The sequence below is a fragment of the Uranotaenia lowii genome, chromosome 2, assembly GCF_029784155.1.
Source record: "Uranotaenia lowii strain MFRU-FL chromosome 2, ASM2978415v1, whole genome shotgun sequence".
Taxonomy (NCBI): Eukaryota; Metazoa; Arthropoda; class Insecta; order Diptera; family Culicidae; genus Uranotaenia; species Uranotaenia lowii.
This window is the reverse complement of record NC_073692.1, coordinates 256165403-256189342: the sequence shown is the minus strand read 5'-3', so window position 1 is coordinate 256189342 and position 23940 is coordinate 256165403. Positions and strand designations below refer to the sequence as shown.

The 23940-nt window shown below is 34.6% G+C and overlaps 1 protein-coding gene across 1 annotated transcript; it reads left to right on the top strand.

Moving 5' to 3' along the window:
- The first annotated feature begins 333 nt into the window (after positions 1-333).
- Positions 334-22047, top strand: LOC129742540 (uncharacterized). Its single transcript, XM_055734448.1, has 9 exons — positions 334-664; positions 14414-14570; positions 14773-14880; positions 19967-20325; positions 20388-20531; positions 20970-21126; positions 21187-21294; positions 21352-21710; positions 21775-22047. Exons 1-9 carry the CDS (start codon positions 541-543, stop codon positions 21927-21929), a joined length of 1671 nt encoding a protein of 556 aa, XP_055590423.1. The 5' UTR covers positions 334-540; the 3' UTR covers positions 21930-22047.
- The last annotated feature ends 1893 nt before the right edge of the window (positions 22048-23940 follow it).

The window sequence follows — 23940 nt, the reverse complement described above, 5'->3', positions numbered from 1 at the left end:
TATTTTCGGGTTGGTGTTCTGTTTTTAAACATTATTTCTAGAAAGCTGTACATTTGGATGTAGGTTTCCTGACCCTCTAGCAAGTTTCCATTGCTTAACTTAAATCTTTTCACATAAAACAGAAATTTGCTGGGTCCAGCGGTTGAATCTTTCGATACGGAATAGATGTGCCCTACTACAACGACGTTTATCAACATCATTGGCAGCATCATCATTACCAGGCAGAATAACGACGGCGACGCCAGTGACACGTGAAAAGCTGAGGCTTACGTTACGCACGACGCTTCCGAACAAAATCTTGGGGGCAATAATGAGCTGAGCGCTGCGCTGTTAGAATGTTGTTAGTCAGCGCAGCTCTGCCTGCAGTGCTAGCTTAGCCTTCGTCGCGTTTAGTTTGAAAAATTGCCTTGCTCTCGGATACCTGGAAACGAAGGTTCGTCTCGATAGCTGATTTGTGCCTTGCTGTGATAAGCTTGCAAATTTTACAAAACAATCAGTTTGTGCAATTTTCCGGTTCGTTTCTCATTCCGCTAACTGAAAATGGGAAAATTAATACCTGCGGATGTTGAGAATGAGTACAAAAAATTCCCGGAACTGAAACGAGAAGATGTGCAAAAATTACGAGAGTGGATGGTAAAACAGCCCCATTTACCGAAAATCACGGGTATGTTACGAACTGCTTATTGTGAATTTTATGTGTAGGTTGTGGGTTTATTTATGTTTGTAACTATAAAGTGAAGGGATGAACAAAAATGTTTGGTGATTCAATTAAGAAAAGTTTATGGGTACAGGTGTCGCGATACGTGTTATATGCACACTTGAATACTGATACTTATGAATAATTTCACACTCACTACATTACCGAAGCTACTCGATATTTATTTTATTGTTATTATTTGTTTATTGATGCACTTACCTAGTTATAAAATTAAAAGTCAGAATCGTCATTCGAAACTCCAACATAAATGAAAGAATAGGGATTGGAAACAAGTTTCTAAAGACTAATATGGAATGAAAAATTTAAAATCGTTGATTATAATAAGAATTCTGAACAAATTTAGCATTTACAATCAAAATCAGATGTTGATAAAAATATTCGTATAACCTTCAAACATCATTTTTGATTTATATTCAGTTTGAATCATAAAAATAGTAATCTCATGAAACCTTCACCAGAAAAAGAGTTCAATAGTCTCAACAAACATAATTCATTAATCTTTTCAATCACATTAATATCAGACTTAAAATGAAGATTTCGATCTCGTAGCAAACAATTTAGGGCAGATCAAGAACCTACAGCGATTAGAATTGAACCGTGGGAATGTTGTCTTATTGTGAGCAAAAATTGTGCACAACTATATGATTATACTGTTAGCTGTTGTTATCTGGAGATTCATTTTACTGGCAAGCTCAGAATTTTAAAACTGATGAACGCTTTACATTGCAAAGTCAATGTTCAATGTTATCGGGTTATCGCTCTTTAGCCTCGGTAAGTGTGGATTTTAATAAAACGACGAATCTCGGGTCTAGTTCAAGCGCCTTCTATTACCGGTTGTCGACTAGTCGAGAATATGATATATTATTATAACTCATTTCGGACGGAATCTACTACAAGTTGTGGTAATTTTCACCGATCGCTAGAACAAGCTCCTTTTAATTGTACCTTACGTGACTGAGTCGTTGGGAGTACACGAGAAACTTGAAATCAATCTTGCCGCTATAGGCCTGCCTTCGTGTTTCGATCTAAAGTGAATCACATTGAAATCAAGTGATGCCTGAGAAAAAAAAAGCGCTTCCGATATACAATACCTACTACCTACTAGCGTAACACAAACAGGAAAAACATAGCGCTACGAGAAACTTTCATGTCAAAAAGTGCAACTAGACACATTCGTCGAGAACGCTGCTGGGTAGCATTTGATATGTGGCTTAAACGAAGTGACTTAAACGTTGGCGTGTGCGGCCTAGGAAGATTTTAACGACCTTGAAAGGAAACAAATAGGAACTATAACTAGAGTTCAGAATTCAAATTTAAAATTAAATAATCATCTGTAATTAGAATTAAGAATCGGAAATCAGATCTGTCTACATTATAATTATATGGAAAAATCTGAATTCAGAATCAATCGAAATACCAAGAAATCATAATCAGAATTCAGAATTCTGATATTGAATTAACAATCGAGAATCATTTTTAGTTTGAATGCTTATATCAGATTCTTCATGTATTTACTCAGAATCTGACAACTAAATTAATTCGTTTTTTTAAATGATGAAACAAGGTTTTTTTTTTAAATTCAGATTGAGATTTGTAATCTCCTTTTCGAAGTTTTTTGAGTATGCATATACATACTCAAGAATTTTAAAAAGATTTCTGTCTTTTTAACCTATACCAATCTATACGGGAAATTGGGTATACTTGATCCCTTTTTCTTATTTTTATTATATCTTTTCGGATAAATTGAGCAACTCGCCGCCTTTTGCATTTTCTAACAGCGTGTAATTTGAAGTTCCTTTCACTAATCACTAATCACTAATCGTACTTCCATAGCCAGAACTTATGTCTGAGTCTCAAAGAATAATAAAAGTGTTTAATTATTCTTCTTGTCTTTGTTCATGTCTTTAATTATTTTAACATACAAACATTAAAATGATCAAAAACACAAAGTGGTTGGGCCTACCATGGAGCAGAGAACGCAGAGACATCTGGAACACAGGAACAGGAAGAAAAGTGGACCACCAGTACCATACGTTTCAAATGGGGGTTATCGTTGGAAGCATGCTAAGAAAAATGCTCCTTGATGAAGTAACCGTGCGTGAGGTAAAGAAATTCTGCCAATCACTAGGACCATTCTAGAAGGGCTGGAAATGATTTATTTTGTACACAGAAATCCTAAACCTCAGAATAAAAGAATTTTGAAGAATCTGATGTTTTAATAAAAGGATTCCTAAGTATAAAGTTTTATTTTCATCGTTAAACTGTTAAGGATTTCAGTGTTCAATCATTTCTGGTCATCGACCAAGGATAAAGCGCCTTTACTCGCTCTTGAAAATAAAAAAAGAGAAACGGAAAATATCAGACCATGAAACCTTTCTAAGTCTGTTTAGAACTCGAAAGGTTTTTTTCATAAAAATTGCTCCCCCCTCACATTCATTTGGAAGAGAAATGCACAAAAAAAAATTGATAAAAATCCTGGAAATGTACTCACCAAGCCTTATAAATATCGGAAATATAAACATTTTAATGCAATCGTCTTGGAAATAAAGTAGGTATAAATAGAACGGGCTCACCAATTATGTCGACAGGGACAGGAATCACATCAGGTGTGAAAATATAGGAACGTGGGTTACGCACTCTGCAATCAATTTTTCTGTCACTGATTTTAGGGACCCTTACCAGTTCTTTCTATACCTCGTGCACTTAGAAATGTTATCAGTTTTACACCCAAAATCCAGGCTTAATCAGCCGGAAAAAACCAGTACAAAAAGGCACCATGCAGGAAACCATGTTCACTTTTTTTTTTTGATATTTTTACGCAATCAAGATAAAAACAAATCCATGAGATGTCCTTAGAATAATTACTCGGTTATCTTTCCAATACTAAACATTTTTTAACAGCCCAATAATCTGCCAGAACATCACTTGTTTCAAAGCATGTGTGCACATTTTCTCCCATTAAAAACCACCTACACTTTCTGATATGTTGTTCATCTTTGGCCACGTACGTTCACACATATTTGAAAAAATGGAACTGAAAAAATTTCTGGAAATTCCATCCATTCAATAATTTATTCCCAATACGTTCACTATTTTTCTTCATTTTGATGACTGCATCCACCCGTTTATTTCACATTGCGCACAATCAAAATTTTCTTATTTTTGAAGATCCCGAATGTACTGCAAACTATGTTCCACTAATCTGCTTGATAGAATGCGATGTATCTTTCACGTAATTATCCGTATACTAAACCAGCCAAGAGAGAAAACAAATTTCCTTCCCAAACCATCAACAATATTTTCATAATGTGTGATAGCCCATCACTTCCCTCAACCAGGCAATAGCATTCTAAAGTACACCATAAACCACTTCGGCAACTTCCGTCAGTCACTTATAAAAATATTTTCCACTATGCTGCTCTTTTACTCCTAGTTAATTTTAATTTTATTGAAAATTTTGCTGGAAGAAAATAAAAACGCGTGCGTTGCCAAAAAGTCATGGCTTACTTCTCTCCAGCGTGTAATTTGAAGTTCCTTTGCTCCAAAAGTTAGAACGATACATTAACCCATAGATGAACTAAATAGAAACATTTTCGCGAGAATAAGAAAATGTGATAGGGGTATGATCATTTAAAATCCGGACAGTTACAAACGTCTGTATTTTAAAAACTATTCATTTGATCCAAAAATTTGCTATGAAGGAAATGAAGGTATTAATATGATATTGAATAAAAAAATATATGAAAAATAATTTATCGTTGATTACAAAAATACCCTTGCTATATCATAAAATCTCTTTATTTTATCTTTGCACCCTTTTTCCAGTCATGTATTGCTCTATCGTTTTTACCACAGAAGAATGATATTTTACTCAAATTCACCCGGAAAAACCAATTGGAATTTGGTTGGAACCTTTTCATGAGCAGACATATCGAAGAATTGGATCTCTTAAATTCGAATTTAACATAAATTTGTTTGTCCATCAGAACACATTCTTCACATTGCGTAAAAACCGGTTGCACACATTGCGATTCATGGAACTGCTCACTATTAGTTATTTGCTGGGTGTCTACTAGTCAGGCAACACTTTTTGCCTGCCGGAGACGAATTTACTGCATAGTTTAGGGGTCTGCAATCAGTTATTGGCAATAACCATAAAGCATGGATCACTACAAATCTGGACGCGTTAAAACGGGTCTATCTCGGAGCTATGTAAACGAAAAAAAAAGTTTTATAATCAAAATATAGGGTTTTTATTGCACTTCAAAGGAAAAATAAGAAAAAAAATATTTCGATGTTTTTTTGATCAAATTTTGAACCTTTCGTCTAGAACCACTTATCAAAGTTTGGACACCTTATTCACTGACCTCAGCGGCCATTTTGTTCCACAATCTCTTCATCTCTATTGCTTCCCGAGTCGTCCTACCATTCTTCTTCATCTTCTGCTTGACAATTGCCCAACATTTTTCGATAGGATGGAATTGAGGGCAGCTGAGTGGGTTGATGTCCTTTTCAACAAAATCCACCCGTTGGCCGAATACCACTGTAGTACCTCCTAGCTGTAGTGGCAGCATGCCAAATCTGGCGAAAACTTTACTGGTCTTATGTGAGATCTATTGTACGAAAAAAAACATTTTTTAAGGCACTCCTCCTTGTACATTTCGGAGTCCATGGTCTTGTTTGTCACAAAAAGCGGGGTTTTTCGTCCGCAGCTGCAAATACCTTGCCAGATCAAACACTTTCTTGCCAACTTATCGGCAAAAACGAATTTGAACTTGGCGGGGACATCACCTCGACCAGTGCAGTGCACCACTGCAGTGGCTTTATAAATTTTTTGGCTAGGAAGCTGCCCAAAATCCATCTTCACGTACGTTTCGTCATCCATGAGGATGCATCCGTCGAACTTCGTTGGAATCTTGTTGTATAACTTCCGGGCACGTCTTTTGGCTACTAAATTCTGCTTCAATGTCCGGTTTGGTTGCTTACTAGCCCGATAAGATCGTATTCCTTCGCGGAGACTAATCCTTCTGACGGTGTACCGGTCGACGTTGAATTTCTTGGCAATGTCGTAGTTCGACTACCCTGTGTTTGCCTTGATCGTCCTCAACACCTTCAAATGCAGTTTCTGATTCTTAGGTCCACTATAACGCTTGGTATGAACCTGCCGATCGATAGTATGCATCTCACGGAAACGTTTGAGAACGCTGCACACGGTTGATTTGAGCATTTTTAACGATTTCGCGATGTTTTAAACCCGACCACGTCGGTTTTTAACGTGAGTGTCCAAAATTTATTTTCGTCTCGCGGCTTCCATCACGTGTAACTTTTTGGAACAAAACGAATCGTAATGAAATTTTCAGCACTGATAGAGGAAACATTTCCGAACAAAGTACGGTCAAAACATTCCAGATCCAACAACTAGGAGCGCAATGGTATAATAAACAGTGCGTCCAGATTCATGGTGATCCATGCTTTAGTATTCTTACCCATATTTGAGATTAAGGTTCTCGCTCCGATGCTTGGTTTGAACTTCGAAAGCATCCTAGAGTGGCTCCCTCTACTTATTAATCATTTGGGCAAAAAAAAAAAATCAGAAGAAATCATCAGATCATGAATTGAAGAATTTCTAAGGTGATTGTGCAAAATTATTTTTACCATGTTTTTTTTGCATGGTAAATATCTCAAACACACGTTAACCTCAAAATCTTTAAAAAAAATATGTAGCTATCACCGAAATGATGTGCCCGGATCCTAAATGATCATAGCCTTGTTTTTAAAGTTGAAGGAGACTGCATCCTTCACTGAAGGAGACTTGATCCTTTATTCAAGGAGCCCTTACCCTTGGCAAAAATCAAGCACAATTCAAAGATAAAAGGTCCGTTCACTATTTTTGACCATTCGTTCTCATTTCACAGTTTGTAAGTGTCAGACAAAGAGAATTCTAAAAGTTTGTCTTCTTCCCTATGGCCATTGCATACTTAAAGGCGCAATTTTCTAAGTTTAAGATAAAACAGTTTTTTGAGTCCTTTTTATCAGGTAATTACTGGATGAATGTTAGTTATTGGACAAATATTAGTAATGATCACGATCCATTCAGAAGAAAAATATATCATTTTAAACTCTAGAGATCAATTGAACCCATATCATACATTTTGAGAAAGTGAAAAAATAAGGAGTTGTCTTCAGACATTCCGTTCCCTATAGACTCGAAAGCTACTGAACCGATCAATGTGAAATTTGGCATGCAAGAGTTTTTGGGTATAGATACAGTTTCCAAAATATAATTAGATCTTGTATTGATCAATTAAGACAATGATTTAAATTATTGATACAATTTGTAAACAAACAATCGTTTTTCTTCATATAGTCACAAAGGGTCAATTTTCAATTAAGGACGAATGAGGTAAGTAAAATCTTAGAAACACTCGCTTAAAATATTCTGCAATACTAAACTATCATTCTTTATCAACGCTGGTAACTCTCTAAAACTAGTAATTTCAATACAAAATAGTATAAATTTTTAACGATTTTCACCAACGCCATTTAAGAACTGTGAACTGTATGTTATGAATTTCTAGACTAAAAATTAAGATGAGGATTGTAATGAGGATTACGATGATGAGTGAACTTTTTGTTATATGCAACTTAAGGAGGATGATGAAAACTGTTAACTTAATTGTTTGGATATTAAAAACTGTCAAAATCCGGCAGAATATTGATTGAGTTTAAACTTCGATATGTTCCAATATGTTGAATTATGGAATTCATTATGGATAATTTAAAATTCAAAGCTAAATCATCATTGTATCCAACATCATATAACTGTTCGATTAAAGATACAAATTCACAGTTTCTTTTATGTCCCGGAGGTTTCAAATTGGTAATTCAATAAAATACTTAGCTTGTGTATTTTTCGCTGCGGAATCAAGGATCCTCTGCCGGAATCAGCAAATAGATCAGATTTGTCTTAGAGTTGAAAGAATCTGGACCCTATTTTTCCATAAATGACCATTCACTTGATACACATACACTTGATTTTTTAAATACTCCATCTTCCTTTCTCTTGTTGATATGTCCACAAACTCGAAAGCTCCGAAATATTTAATTGTTGGTTTTCAATATTCTTGAAAACTTTTGGAACATTAAAGAAAACATTCAAAAAAAATTAGGAGTTTGAAAATGTAACGTCAGTTGTTCTCACCGACTACTTTGATCGTCTCATACATATCATTAATAAAACTAATGTTTTAGTGATTTCATAAAGTTTGGCAAATTTTTTGATTATGTATAAAAGGTGCGTTTTTTTAAATAAATGGTTTATTTACTAAATTAAAGATCTCTCTTATTTTTTTTAAAGAGTGGTTCCTTCAACCTTCAAACTTTATAGTTACGTTTGGACTCAAGACAACCTAGAATCTTGGATACCATAAACAATAGTTCGCTTTTAAATAATATCGAAATTATATTTAAAATGAAATTTAATTTAATTATAATAATTTGTACGAACCGAATTTTTATCATGGAAGGGCAAGGAAGCAAAAGAGATCTTTAAGTCACATTTTGATAAATTTTTTAAACAAAATTTAATAATTCAAAAATCAAATTTTTGATAACTTATTGAAATAACAGCATGGTTGTTTTGTTCTATTCAGTACATTTATTTAGAACATTTGATCTTCGTAAGACATTCCGGTTCCGAGATAGAGCGAAGGAATCAAGTATCCCCAGGGATCGAGTATCGTCATTCTCCCCTACCTAAATTGTGTTTCATCGTCATAAGAAAGGGATATTAACTTTTTCAGTTTATTTTGCCCTTATAATGATGATAACGAATTATCGAACAGCACAAAAACAATTCCCGTTAATGTTTGCATTTTCTTCGATAGTATTCTGCAAATCAGAGTCATTGTCAGAGTCATCAAGATGAGTCGTGGCGAATAGCTTGACATAGGTATAGGGTAGGGGAGGAGCGGGCTATATGCGCCTATTAAGCAGAACACTGATTTAATCAAATATCAAATCGAAGATGTGTACATAAACTATATACACGTGTGCAGGCATCTGTTTTCTATACATTGGAGTAATTTTTATGTTAAAATTTTCTTCTGTTTCCAAGAAAATGATTTAATTATAAGTGTTGTCTAAAATGCCAAACCTCAAACCGTGCGGGCGAAATGCGCCTAATTATGTTTTGAACAAAATTTCTGTTTTTTGGGCAATTTTTCCGTATAATTTCAAAGAAACTGCTAGAAAGTAATAATTTCCGAACGACAAAGCTGAAGTTTCATAAAAATCTATTTATATTGAAATTTTATCGAATAAAACAAAAGTTAGGGTTTCCATACTATGGAGGCAGTTCATCCATGAGAAAAGCATTATCAAATCTATTTTTTAGATCGTCAATTCTCTCTTAAGATGTTATTCAGAGCTTAGATTTGAAGTTTCAATGATAAAAATCATTTATTCTATTTAACCTGTTATTTAAGGATGGAGGCATTTTACAAACATGATGGGGGCATACAAAAACACTCTATTATTGCACTATATAATCATTATTAAACCTCCACAAAAGCTGAAATATGTTTAATTTCTTAAGTTCATTTGAGTAAGAAACAAATACCATCATAGTTTTTGTTTTAAGCTTCTTTACGTATAATTTTTAAAAGTCAATATATTACATCAAAAGGTATCTAAACCTTGTATGAATTTTTAAATTTTTTTGAGTTGGTTTATTGATAAAATTCTTTCTTGCCTTATGTTTAAAGCGTATTACCCTCAAAATGTATTGATTAGATATGTTGCCTTGTTTGCCATTTCGTCAAACGGCCGTAGGGTCATTTAACCCGATAGGCCCATTTAGGAAACCTTTCCCCTACTGCTGTACCGATAGAGCTATTTAGCGTTTGTTTCAACTGACATAGCTGAGGTTAACGGCCGAACGCACGGGCACTCAATGACTCCATGAGTAATTACTTTGTGTGGCATAATTACATAGTTACCTGCCGATAGTTATTCCACTACTGTACACTACTGGCCGAATCGAATGGTTTGTTTTTTTCCTGGTCTCGGCCGTGACCTTAATTCACGTTCACTTTAATTTAAAACTATTAGCGAGGTATACATACCTACATATAAAGTCGCACGGAAAACATTTCATATCCTTATTTTGAATGAGTATGAAATACGATGTTCTTTCCAAGAATTTCCGGGCTTAGCTTGTCTTCCAATCAAGCAGCTATAAACAGAGAACGACCAATTAATGGTCATCTGTTTCGAGTCGAAAAGATTTACTGAGATGGGGTTCAGGTGATTTTAAATTAAACCAACAATAACCGCTAGAATTATCTAATGGACAATCTTTTTTTATTGTCCATAACGTTCAGAAGTTAAGTTTAGTACTTATGTAGAATCCTTTGAATATGCTGTTTTTATAAGAAGCAATTCTTCGATGAAGAAGATGAAGGTGTGATCATATTTAGATGGTCTGTGTATCGAACCATCGTATTCGTGCCGTAGTAATACATATGTGTAATGATCGTTGCATGACGATACAATAAACTGGGCATTTTTATTTCAGTCTTGCGTGCTTCCAGAACAGTTCACGGAACAGGTTTACTAACACGTATCGCGTCATCTTTTTTGTGATAAACAAAACAAACAAAAGGTCTCACAGTTCATTGAGTGAGACTTTTGAAAAACTAATCTTCCATCACAAATAAAAATGTGAAATGAAATTTGATAGTTTCATAAAAGCATACGTACCGTGAATTTCTATAAATCTTCAGATGATGCCTTTTGTGGATCCAAACAACCCCTAAGCAAAGTATTAACGCATTCTTACAGACAATTTTTTGTCAGCCCCGAATGGGATGAAACGGATAATGGCTGATTGATTGTTTTTTACGGGATGCTTATTGATTGAGAAATTTGTTGATTTGTGTATAAATACAGGGGCAAATATTTATTTCCGTTTTTTGTTTTGTTTCGATTATAGTCGTTTTGACATCTTTATGTCACTCGCGACTTATATCAACGATGCAGTTGTTGGACAGTCTTTGAAAAACTTTAAACTCGAACTTACGGACATCGGCTCAGAAAGCAATTGACTTGTCAACTGAGCTACATCACAAGCCCGTTTTTTCGGCATGCCGGCGAACGCATTGACATTTATTTCCAAAATCCTCAATGAATTATGAATTCACGGGGATATGAAATTTAAAAGTCTGATTTTGTCCTGCAGTTTGATAAAAATCTTAAAATGGGTCAATTTTCGTTAAAAGTTGATCATATGAATATTGAAATTAATTTTGGTTTAAATCTATGAAATATATCTATTAGCCTGGAGTTTTAAGTGCTTTTAATAAGATACTATGAAACCACGTTCATAAATGTATTACCGTAAAGAAGGGTGAGTCGGGACAATTTTTGGACCATTCCCGTAATATTTCTATCATACGCAGCTCACAAAGCACGATTTGGTTAAAATTATGGATTTTGTGGACCAAACTGCATACCAAACAATTATTTTTCCAATCGTTATAAAACTCTGCCTGATTTGCAGCTTCCACAAATCGTCAGACTCTTCAAGTCCTAGACATAAAAATTTGCAATTTTTCTCCTTGATTATCTCCGGAACATCAAGGCGAGACTCGTCAACGAAAACTTTCTTGTTGGAAACCTGCCAGGTCCCTTCCAGAGTTCGATTAGCTTACCGTTATGATTTTTTTTCTCTAAATAACTCCCGCTAGCTGTCCGAATATTTTGTGTTTGATTTGTCTACAGTAGGTATTTTGTTTACTTAACCGGTGGGAAGTTTTTTTTTAACCTTGAAAAAATAAAGTCCGGTGAGACGAACTAGTAAACAAATTACACTACTCTGTACACTGTACTCTGTTTTGTTATTTCCGATTTACCATATGGACTTTGGTACATCATAAGCTTGCTTCCCTGAAAATTTCATCAATTTCCATTCATGCATTAAAAAGTTATTCACAAAACAAAGTGTTGAATGTTGAGTTTTTTCCGAATAAACTTCTTACAATTATATGCAAAGAAATGTTTCTGATGGTGCCTAACTCCAGGGGCAAAAATATTCAAAGAAATTTTTGATATTTATTTCTAGATTTCCAGCGAACGCCTACCTGCCAGCCTACCTGAACGAAAACCTTCAAATAGAATTTTTTTCCTAAATTTTGAAACAAATTAACACTGATCTCTAGCTATGTATTTTATGTAGTATTTGTTAAAATTGGCCCACAAATAACTGATATATTTTCAACTTGAAGCCTTTCCAGACTTAGATTGCATTATGGGAAAAGCGATGTAAAAAACTAGTTGATCGATCCTTTTAAAATTTTCAGACAATGAAATATAACACATCAGTGAGCTTTGGGCATATTTACTTCATTCAAATTCATTAAATTTTGTACACAGTTAGTTAGTAGCTTTTTCTGTACAGAAATCTACATTTTCTTTCCTCATGATTGAACTTCTCAAGATATTTTCAAAGTGTTTACTTCAAAATATCCCAGTATTTTTCGATGGGTCTATAGTTTAGGTGCATTGAGAGGATTCATGCGCTTGGATACAAAAGTGACCAAGCTGGGTCCAGATCAAGGCTGCCGAAAAAATCAGTATTTTTGAGAAAAAAATCTGACTTTCTGTTATTATACCTAAAAATTTTGTGATCGCTTTCTGTTACGCAATTTCCTTAAGTTTCGTGGAAAATTCATGAAAAACTGGGTGTTTTTACATTTCACTTGAGAAAAATAAATTAACCTTACTAATTTTATGATATTTTTCAAATCTAAACTTTGAAATCCGAAATTTATATTGACATATAACATAAAAATTTCGGAAACATGTTCAGATTTTTTTTTAATTTGTGTAATCTGTGGATATTCCCAAAATTCTATGTTCTGTGACACAGATTCTGTGATGAAAATTTGCTAAAAATTCTGTGAAATTAGAGATTTTTCAGTGATTTCGGCGACCTTTGAGGCATCATTTGAAAAGTGGAACGATCGAGAATAGGTCGAAATGGAGCAGAAGTCTGCTCTATAGCATATTTGGGCATTTTAATTTTAACTGATCAACAAATGCAGATCCGGATGAGTAAAGCTTTAGCAGAAAAATTTCAGGCTATATTCAGAGCAACGATTTTCATCGACAAAAGTTTGTATTTTTTCTCAATTTTTTTCGACGCCATTAAAATTAAACAAATTTTTCAAAAAAACGTATTAAGAAGGTTAACAATTTTATTAAATCAGTTCAGTAGATTTGCAGCTAGAGCCAAAACTGTAAACAAGTTATTGGGAAATTGATATCTTGTTCCAGACAAAAGATTAAACCACAGTTAAATCCTAGTTGCAATTACTACAAGTTAGAAAAATCACATTTAAATTTTATTTATAAAATAAATGAAATATTAAAAAATAAAAAAAAGTATGGAAAAACATTTTTGGTTTCTATTTTGTACAGAATGACCCTGATCGAAGAATAGAAATCTTTCTTAAAACTATCACCACATGCTTTTGTTCATGATCACTTATTCAACATCCATTTTGACTGTATTTATCTTTTATTTCAATACTAGTGTTCCAAATCATGTTTGATAACAAAACTCGGCATGTTTTCAAGTTGACTTGCAACGTTCTGAAAAAAAGTTGAGGATTTTTCCGAATTTTGAAAAATAAAAGAAAAAATACAACAACAAGAACAAAAATTTAAAAAAATAATAAAGTACCCAGAAGTGAAAAATAGATGAAAATTTCATAAATATAAAAAACAAACACAAACAAAAGACCAAAAACCATAAATGAAAAATATATGAAAAAGAAATAACAAACATCATAAACAAAACAAGAAAAGGGCTAAATGCATCAAAAACATGATAAAAAATTTACTGAAAATGGTCGGAAATAGACTAAAAATAACGTTAACTGAAATAACAAAAGTTATTGTAATAATAAGTGAAAAAAAAAGTTGAGAAAAAAACCGTTCGATTTTGGCAACACAAAATGTACGCGCGTGTTGCTAATAAAACAATTCGTGTCAATTCGTCTTCTGGGTAAAAATCTGAAAGTCTAATAAGAAGTTGACACCACTGCTTGCGGTAATAGAAATTATGCGGTACTCAGATTTGTTTCAGGATGCTGTTTTTTTTGCATGTGAGGATAATGGGATTGATGGTTTTGAAATAAAAAAAAATGTGGTTCTTTGCTTGTACTGGATAGTACACTACAACCCATTTTGCTGAAGGTTGCCTTAATGCAGGAATTCTCGTTCAAACGTGCGTAATCACAATTTCTCTGTGCAATGATGTTTTTGCAGAATCGATCAACCTTCTTTTCCTTTGACAACTTTCCAACAAAAAATCATCTCGAGAAAATGTTTCATAAGCGTTTTTCCATAACAATTGTCATCCCTTTCGAAACTTATCGTAGAGAAATTAGCTTATTTCGTTGTTACGTACAGCGCATAGATTGAGGAGAGGACTCAAAATGGTCATAGACTCTATATACCTAGTTGATGTTGACATTTCCTGTAGCTTTTATTTGTTGTTTCTGGTTGATTTTGTTGTCGAACTGGTGTAGCATTTAGTTGTATTTGTTGTTGTAAGTATGTTGATGTTCAAAAAGGAATCCCCTTTGATATATGATTAGGATTAAACGAATGAATATGCCTTTTTCACAGAATTGGAGTTGATCCTTTTCCTGCACTCTAACTACCATCGAATGGAAGCCACCAAAAATACGCTTGATGCCAACTACACTTGTCGCACTCATGTTCCCGAACTGTTCGCCAACTGGGACATCATTGGGACGGAACTTAAAAATACAATGGATTTGGTGTAAGTAGAAGTTGGGATCAGCAACTAAAGTTGGTGAAGAAACATCATAGGCACAATAGAAAGAAGTTTGTTGTTGCGAATAATCGTAAAATCGCCCAATTTTCTTTAAAGTAACGATTTTGTAGGAGCTCCATCGTATCTGTACAGTTGTGATAGTGAAATTATAGTTAATATGAACGTCGCATCTTTTCTTTCCCTTCAGAACGATAATGCCTCTTCCAAAGCCGACTAACGACGGATATACCGTGGTTTTGGGAAAGCTCATTGATAGCGATACGTCGCAGTATACTTTTGAATCCTGCTTGAAGTTGTAAGTATTTTTTATCAATAAAGATCGTCATGAACAAAGCACTCTTCATCAATCCATATTTCGTTTCATTCATTTTGGTGGGAAATTTCTGAAAGTAAAGGTAACTACTTATAATTTTCTCAACTTTTTATTGCAACTATGATAAAGAGCGACCACGAAATTATTGAGACACCGAAAATGTCATGCCAATTTTCTTATAATATTTAGAATCAAACCAAAATTTCAGGGTAGTTTCTGTGCAGACCGGTCCGGAGCTCCTAAGTTTGAAGTAGTGCCGGTTTGCCACCAGATCACAAACTGCCGGAGGAATCACACACTGCTTGACTGGCCCGCTGCTCGCCGACCGACGGACTCGCTGACTGACGTGCACGCTCGTGGCGAAAGACCAAGTGCGTGTTTAATCCATTCACACATCCCCTTCCTATCCCGAAAAAAAAACAATAGTACAATTTCAAAGAATCTATTATTGTAGCTATTTGGAATAAAATATCCTTGATATTACTCGTTTGTAAAGATTATCCCCAAGTGAAAGATAAATTAACATATTCAGATAAAAAAGTTACACTATATAGACAAGTTAGATCGTAGTGGTTTTAAGCCTAGTCGTTTGTTTGTGTTTTGTTTACTCACCACAAATTCAATACACGGCTAACATAATCTATGAAACGGTCTTGTAATTCAACCATTACTGATTCGTTTTGAGAAAACCAATATTTGAAACGATAAAAGCAATAATAATACAATATTTTATCTTCCGCATGTGGTTCATTTTGATCCCAACTTATCCACTCACATTATGCTTGTTTGTTCCATTTTTGGAGGAATTCAAACTCGTGGACAGGAAACAATATTTTATTAGTTATCTGGATCGTTTTTAATTAGAATAACCTCTCGTTCGATCGGTTCGATAACACCGAAAAGAAGGCTGGCCAGGAAGCCAATACCTACAGTAGCTAATAACACCACGTTACAGGAAGCCACCCTGATCCCTAGCGGAAAGATACCATCGAGATTGAACCATTACACAATCCTCTTCATTTTCTCAAAAATATAATAAACTCTAACAGTTTAGTCGTCGCGACGATTACGGCTTCCCTGCTTCGTAATACAACAAATGTGGAATAAATACCGGCACAAAAAATGATCGTTACTGGAATTGTCAAATCAGTTATCACTGACATATCTATCGTTATTGTTCATGCAAAAGATAGACAAGCTATCACTATCACTCAGTGTTCGGCATTAAAGCGCTAATCGCTAATTTGTCTATTCCGTTTTTGTTAAATAATTATCGTTTTAATTCAGTTTTTGACCAAACGTTTAAACTAACAGATAGACAAACTCCACCACAAGAAATCAGTCAAGAAAGAATTCTGATATATGGGTTTTTCTTGTGTCTGGCATTAAATCGCTAATCGCTAATTAGTCCGCTACTTTTTTGCTGGCAAATTTATTTTATTACGAGATTTCTGTTGAAATAACGGATAAACAAACTCCACTAGGTGCCATTTTTCAAGCCGGAATGCTGATAAATGTTATTTTCTGCAAGGTGATGGAGTTTTTTCAGCCGTAGTTTTTTTAAAAATAAAGTTATTGAATAAATATATAAACAAAAATGTAGCGGACTAACTAGCGAATAGCGTTTTAATGCCGACCTCTGCTATCACTAGTGATCGAATGGATTCTTTGGTTGCAAAAGAATAAATTCAAAAAGTTGCAAACCATCACGGAATCGAACTTTAATGCAAGATTGAATCTCGATCTCATCCACACTCAGTCATTTGTTTTTTTTTAATCTCATTGATTATCAACGAACCAAATAATTATGTTTTCACGCATTTTTTTCTATCATACTTCTCTTGATCATGCATTTTTAAGCTGGCTTTTCAATAGATCAAAAATTTCAAAAATAAATGTTCTCGATTTTTCTCATTTTATTTCATGGTCAATCTCACTTATATTTCAAACTGTTAGCCATCATCTCGTTTCTATTTGAATTTCAAAGGTGTTTTTTGAATCTTTATGATTATCGCTATTTAATCCTCTTAAACTGCAAGATTTTTTTTATCAAAGTTTTTAAATTTTTTTTAAAGCTGTCCTTTAAATTTTGAATTAAAAATAATTCATCCAAGCAGTTCCTCGTCTTGCATCACTGTTCACTTTATTTTTTCAATTTGTCAATTTCACAACGCACTTGAAATTGAAAACAATTTGTTAAAGCTGTCTTGTCATGCGTAATTGCTCTCTTCTATCCAAAGATGCCTCTTCAAATCGTTTTATGATGAATTTGATCAGATACCAAGGCTGTCTTCTAAACACATTGTCAAGTAGTCCACTCACTTGCAATTGAAACAATTCATTCGAGCTGCCCACATCATGTTTCGTTCTTAACTTAAACAGATCTTTCAATCTACATGATTCCTCATTCTATTCTTCACTCTTGCTCAATGGGAAAACAGTCCTTTCCAATTTTCGATTTTTTCACAATCCTTAGTTTTTTTCATAGCTCGCATTAAGTTTGAACCATTATTTGAGCCGTCCTTTCGACACGCTTCAAAGTTCAGTCTAATTTCACCCTGTCCTTTTAACGCGCTTGAATTTCAACTGATAATATATTTTACTTGTCCTCTCGACTCGTTTTTCTCTCATTAAAGCTGTCCTCTCGACTCGCTTTTCCGAATTCCAAGCTGTCCTTTCAACACGCTTGATTTTCAATTGGGATAAATTAGTTGTTCTCTCGACCCGCTTTTTTCCATATTCAAAGCTGTCCTCTTGACTCGCTTTTTCGAATTTCAAGCTGTCCTCTCGACTCACTTCATAGTTAAATCTTATCTCAAGCTGTCCTCTCAACTCGCTTGATTCTCAATTGATAAGATATTTAAGCTGTCCTCTCGACCCGCTTTTTCCATATTTCAAGCTGTCCTCTCAACTCGCTTCATAGTTAAATCTTATTTCAAGCTGTCCTCTCAACTCGCTTGATTCTTAATTGATAAGATATTTAAGCTGTCCTCTTGACCCGCTTTTTTCAATATTTTAAGCTGTCCTCTCGACTCGCTTCATAGTTAAATCTTATCTCAAGCTGTCCTCTCTCCTCTGACAAATCTCTGTTTTGATATAATTACCTAATACCACAACCTTTTTACGTTTTCCTTCGATGTTGTATTAAAACTTAATCCAAAGATTTATCGACCTGCCTTGCTTCTCGCACCAATTAACTTTACTCACAATTTGAAAATTACTCATTTACTAGCACCCAATGGGTAAATCTATTTAAATTTTAATACTTGTTTGGTACTTTTTTCTCATCGTGTAAGTTGCCGTAGGTTGCGTTTTTCCTCCTTTCGGTTCCTTATTTTTTTGCATTTTCGATCTTTAAGGATCATGATGATACAAATACCTGCCACGGTCGCCAAATGTGAAGACCGGTCCGGAGCTCCTAAGCTTGAAGTAGTGCCGGTTTGCCACCAGATCACAAACTGCCGGAGGAATCACACACTGCTTGTCTGGCCCGCTGCTCGCCGACCGACGGACTCGCTGACTGACGTGCACGCTCGTGGCGAAAGACCAAGTGCGTGTTTAATCCATTCACACAGTTTCAAACATATATTTACTTCAAAAATCAAAAGAAAAGTTAATCGATGGAGCCTTGAGTGTAAAATTTAACACATTTTCGCTTGATACCCTCCATCAAAGTCTTAACAGTGTCATCCGATACCTACCAGTTTCTCAGTTTTTTTTTTTCATTTTCTTAACATGTCCTTCTCGCCTTTGACTTTTTTCTTGCTCTTCCGATGTTCCCGCTTCATTATTGCCCAGTACTGCTTCACCGGGCGCAGCTACGGACAGTTTGGCGAGTTCATGTCATTTGGAGTAAAATGGACAGATTTGCCCTTATACCACTCTAGGACACTTTTAGAATAATGGCATGATGCCAAATCTGGCCAAAATAGCGGATCTCGATTCGCGTTCACCCCCATTTTCGTTGAATCGAAAAACGCAACTTCGAGTTTGACATCATGTAAACAACACACATCAATGAGAAAGTGTGCAAAATTTGGTTGATTTTTACCCAATGGTTAAAAAGTTGTTTTCAAATTGCTGACTTTCCAGAGAAATTGAAATTCATATTGCTGGAAAAATCAGCAAACATAAATGCAGATTGCTGGAAACCAGCTATTTCTTTCAAAACATTCGGCTGTATTTTGTATCAAATTTACATTTCAATTCAAAATTAAACATTAAATACTGGCTGTGCATATAATAAGCAATAAAAACCAATTATTTTCCCACATTTTTCAACAGGGGATGTATTCATTGGAAAAAGATTGTTTTTTTATATTCCAACACCGGCTCTGAGGCAGCTTTGTGCCAAAGTTTTGATCATCCTCCACCTGAAAAAAGATTTTTGATCAGTATCTTTCATGGAAATCCTACCTGTCCAATTAAAACTCACCCTTTACTTGATGTCTGGTTGCTAGAATATAGAGGAAAATAAAAATAATTGTATTAATCTAACCCAAATTTTTGAAATAGAGTCTCACCTTGCTTCAGCGTACGAAAACAAACAGACTCCAATTTGACAACTCAAATTCTGATTTTCCAGCAAACTAGACCAGCAATTTGAAAACTGATAGCTGATTTTTCAGCAAAAATTCCAAGAACCAATTTAGCAATTAGAAAACTGATTGCTGGTTTCCAGCTAAAATTTGGTTTGCTGAATGTTTCCAGCAATTTTTTCTGCTGGAAATCGAGGCAAAAAGGTTCAATTACTCATAATAAAACAAGAAGATTACGATTTTATTCTTTTAGTTCATGATATTTGACATGATGACTTAAGTATTTTCTGTAAAATAACCTAAGTATGTATTTAATGAGGGTCTCTCAGCAGTTTTGGCAATGTTTCCCTTATTGGGCATTCAGGTCACATGCTTAGCCCACTGCAGTCTACCACATTTTATTAGCTTCAGTTTCTCAGCATATTTGTATTTCATTCGTTTATTAGCCATATTCACATTGTATTACGCTCATTGGTTTACATTTGGTCGGAAAGTCTTTTGTTCAGTCGTTAATCGATATTATTCCACAGCCTACTGATGATCGCCGATGTTGTTCAACGAGAATCGGGAGCTGTACCTGGATACGTGTTCGTACTAGATATGCGGGGCGTAACGCTTGGACACGTGGCTAAGCTGTCCATTGGAACGGTCAAAAAGTTTATGCACTACCTCCAGGAAGGGATGCCGATTCGGCTGAAGGGAATTCACCTTACGCACGTGGTCCCGTTTATCGATAAGATTTTGATGATTATTAAGCCTTTCATGCACAAGGATCTGCTCGATTTGCTTCATCTGCACACATCGCTGGATACATTGGACCCATTCGTGCCGCGGGAATGTCTCACTGAAGAGCTCGGTGGCAAGGCCGGCGCCATGATGGATCTCAGAGGTGTGAAACTCGACATTCGAAACGGTGATTTATAGTGCTTTGATATATTTAATTTTTTTTAGACAATTTTAACCTACACATGATCGCTTGCCGCGACTTCCTTCTGCAAGAGGAGAAAAAGAAAGCTGTTGAGGATCGGAGACCGGGCAAACCAAAAGATTCCGGTGCAGTGTTTGGGATGGAAGGAAATTTCAAGAAACTTGATATTGATTGAGATGGCAACATGCCAACATCGAATTTAGTGTGATATGTTTAAAATATTTAATGCACACAGGGATTTTGCTACTGTATTTAAAAATTTTTTTTTGGGGACACAGTCATGACAGTTTATTATAAGAGTATTATTTACAAACGACGAGAGACAGCTTATTAAAACTTGCCAGTTAACTTATGCTTAGGTCAATAAATACATTTTAAATGCCGATGCTTTTTAATTTTTAAAATAATTATGTCTTAAAACAGCATTTTGTTGGTTGTAGTAACATTAATTAACATTCCAGATGAACAATTTAAACAAACACTCGTATAACAGTGATTGACATGTGCTCACAAATACTAATTACAATTCAACAAGCCAGGTACTAACGAATTATTGATTCTTCATTAGTTATCAAAAACTCAACATGAATTTGTACTATTTTCAGAACTTGAACTGTCTCGCTTTTTGCACTCAAACTATTTTAAAATGGAGGCGACCAAACAAACTATCGACAACTACTATACGTACAGAACCCACATTCCAATGTTCTTCGCTAACCGGGATATCTTGAATGAGGGAACCAGAACTGTAATGGATATATTGTAAGTTGAGACAAATGCCAAGTTTTTACCTTGTAATAATGTGTTCCTTTATTATTCCAGGTACGGGATGTCATTTCCGAAACAAACCCACGAAGGCTACGAGGTGTTTTACGGATGTCTTAAAGTTCCCGATACATCGCGGTTCGATATTGGAGAGATATTCAAAATGTAATGAGTGGAAGCGAAGTTTTAGTATTGGTGCTAAATAAGATTTTATAATTGCAGGATGATTGCTCTCATAGAAGTGCACTTTTTGGAGAAGGGATCAGCCGATGGCTATCGTATTATTATTGACATGCAGAATGTCACTTTCGGTCATGTGGCACGACTAGGAGTGATGCCGCTGAAAAACTTCTTAACCTACCTTCAGGAAGCTATGCCGATCCGGTTGAAGGGTCTTCATTTCGCCAACGTAGTGCCTTTTATGGACGCCATTTTGGCGTTGATCAAGCCATTCATGAAAAAAGAACTGATGGAGGTCCTCTATTTGCATCAGACAAACGAGCAAATGCATCAATACATCGGAAAGGAGTGTCTACCAGAGGACTGCGGAGGAGAGTGCGAAAGTCGAGAAGTTTTATCACGTAGGATTTTTTTCATTCATGAGAAAAAGCATGTTCCGAGTGTTTTTTTTAAATCTAATTCCAGGTCGATGGTACGATAGGTTGATTGAGCTGCGAGAGTTCTTTTTGGAAGAGGAACGAACCCAACGCGTTGACGAGTCAAAGAGGCCTGGAAAATCAAATGCAGCCGGAAGAGCTTTTGGAATAGAAGGAAACTTCCGGAAGCTGGATATTGATTGATGGATTGATGGTCCAGAGACAATATAACTTATTTTTTTGCTACCGAACTCTCAGAACTTGTTTACTAAATTATTTAATTTTAGAATTTTGAGAGGTGTTTGTGTTTATTTCATTTTTAATAAATTATTTTAAAAATATAACCGTGACATTGCTCAACAAACATCACCAAAATATTTTGAATTCAAACCTTTGAATATATTTGTGTTTAGCTTGTATCTTGGCTCGACAAAAATTTTTAGAATGAACGAATGGAACCATACTTTCCAGTTTAAATCTAACTATAATCATCCAGACTGTAAACGCTAACTAAGCTAATACAAAACAGTTCGATTGATTTTGAATTTACATATGAGGCTCTTGGAGCCAAAGGGGTTTTAGTGCATGAAAGCTTATTTCGAGAAAACACGCTTTAAAGTTGTTGTGTTTGGTCATTTTCCATATTTTTTTCGAAAAATGGTATTTTGCTCTCGAACGTAAACGTATTGAAACAAAATTGGAAAAATCTGAAAAAAATCACAAACAAAGTATGAAGATTCGTTTGGCATCATTAACTCAAAATCGATCATTTTGTCACCTATACCCCTTTGGATCTGAGGGCCTCATATGATTTAGAGAAGAAACTGCTTTTTGAAGTTCAGTAGACTACGAAAGAATCAATTAACGATATTGTGTGTAGCGCTATTAGTGTTGAAAATTAGCGCAAAACTCAGAGACGCTATAAAACACGATTTTGAAAACGTTTTAAATATGCCTACATAAATTTTTGAGAAAAACTGCAGTTGAAAATTCTATATATAATTATTCTTTTTTTTTTTTAAATAGAATAATTTCCTGAGTTCTGACTGTTTTAGGAAAAGGATTTTTTTTCGGATTTTGAAAAATCGTGGGGAAAATTCACCATATCTTAATTGACTAGATAACGTGCAAAGTTAATGAGTTGACCTTATACTGAAATTTCATAATTCATTTAGTTATTTTAAAGCAATTTCAGATGAAGAAATAAAAAAGAGAGTAGTGTATCATCAAATAGTTTCCTCGCGAACGTTTCGGCAAAATTCCTTATATAGGATTTATGTTCGTCTCTATCGCATTTGAAAAAAATGACAAAATATTTTTCACAACTCTTTATTTAGCATAAGAAATCTTTGCAGGTATGAAAAACGTATTTTATGTTTTGAATGTGTTTAAAAACACCAAAATATAGGTGGCCCAAGATACCCCACAAATGTGGCCCACGACCCAATTATTGATGTTTCATCAAAAAATCCATTTCTACGTGAAAGAACATGACAAAACTAAGATCATAAGCGTATGAGCATATTTTTGTTATGTACATTAGCCCGCTGCAAAAAAAGACTTTTTGCTCCCATATGTTTTTTCGATGCCTTTTGGGTCACCAAGCATCAGTGTAAAATTTGAGATGATTTGGTTGATTCCTGAGTAAGCGCAATGCGTTTCAATTTTGTATGGAAATTTGTATGGAAGAAGAAATTTTTGAACATTAAATCATCAGAAAATTCAAATAAGCTTGAAATGAAGTAGTTCTTTGATATTTGGTTTTGACTATTCTTAAGCTTTATTTTTTGCTAGCATGACAAGCAGCTGAGAGTTTCATGAAAAAGTTATTACCATTTCAAAATAAAAAATCTTAATCCAATGAAAAGTATTTAAAAATAACAGAATTTGCTTACTAGAGCTATAAATAATTTCATTACATGTTTTCGCAAATGTTATACAAATCAATAAATTTCTTGGCTATGCAAAGCAGTTTTTTGAGATTTTTAATTCTCATCCTACAGTTTCACAGCTTTCAAACATGCAGTCAAAAACGCTCGAAAAAAAAAATTGAAAACAAAAATATTGTATAACATGGAATATCTTTCCTGGGAGAATAGTTAGGGTTCACATGAATTGTACTGCAAGAATCAAGGATTATTTTTCATTCAAAGCTGTATTTTTTGGAACTTTCAGTACAGCTCTAGCGATTTTTGAATGAAAAGTTTTGATTTCC

Bases quoted from the DNA above. Each gene is read 5' to 3' on its own strand.
- LOC129742540 (XM_055734448.1), top strand. From the start codon at position 541: ATGGGAAAATTAATACCTGCGGATGTTGAGAATGAGTACAAAAAATTC. The intron at 14,571-14,772 runs GTAAGTAGAAGT...CTTTCCCTTCAG, and splicing joins AAAAATACAATGGATTTGGT to AACGATAATGCCTCTTCCAA. The intron at 21,127-21,186 runs GTAAGTTGAGAC...TTATTATTCCAG, and splicing joins AGAACTGTAATGGATATATT to GTACGGGATGTCATTTCCGA.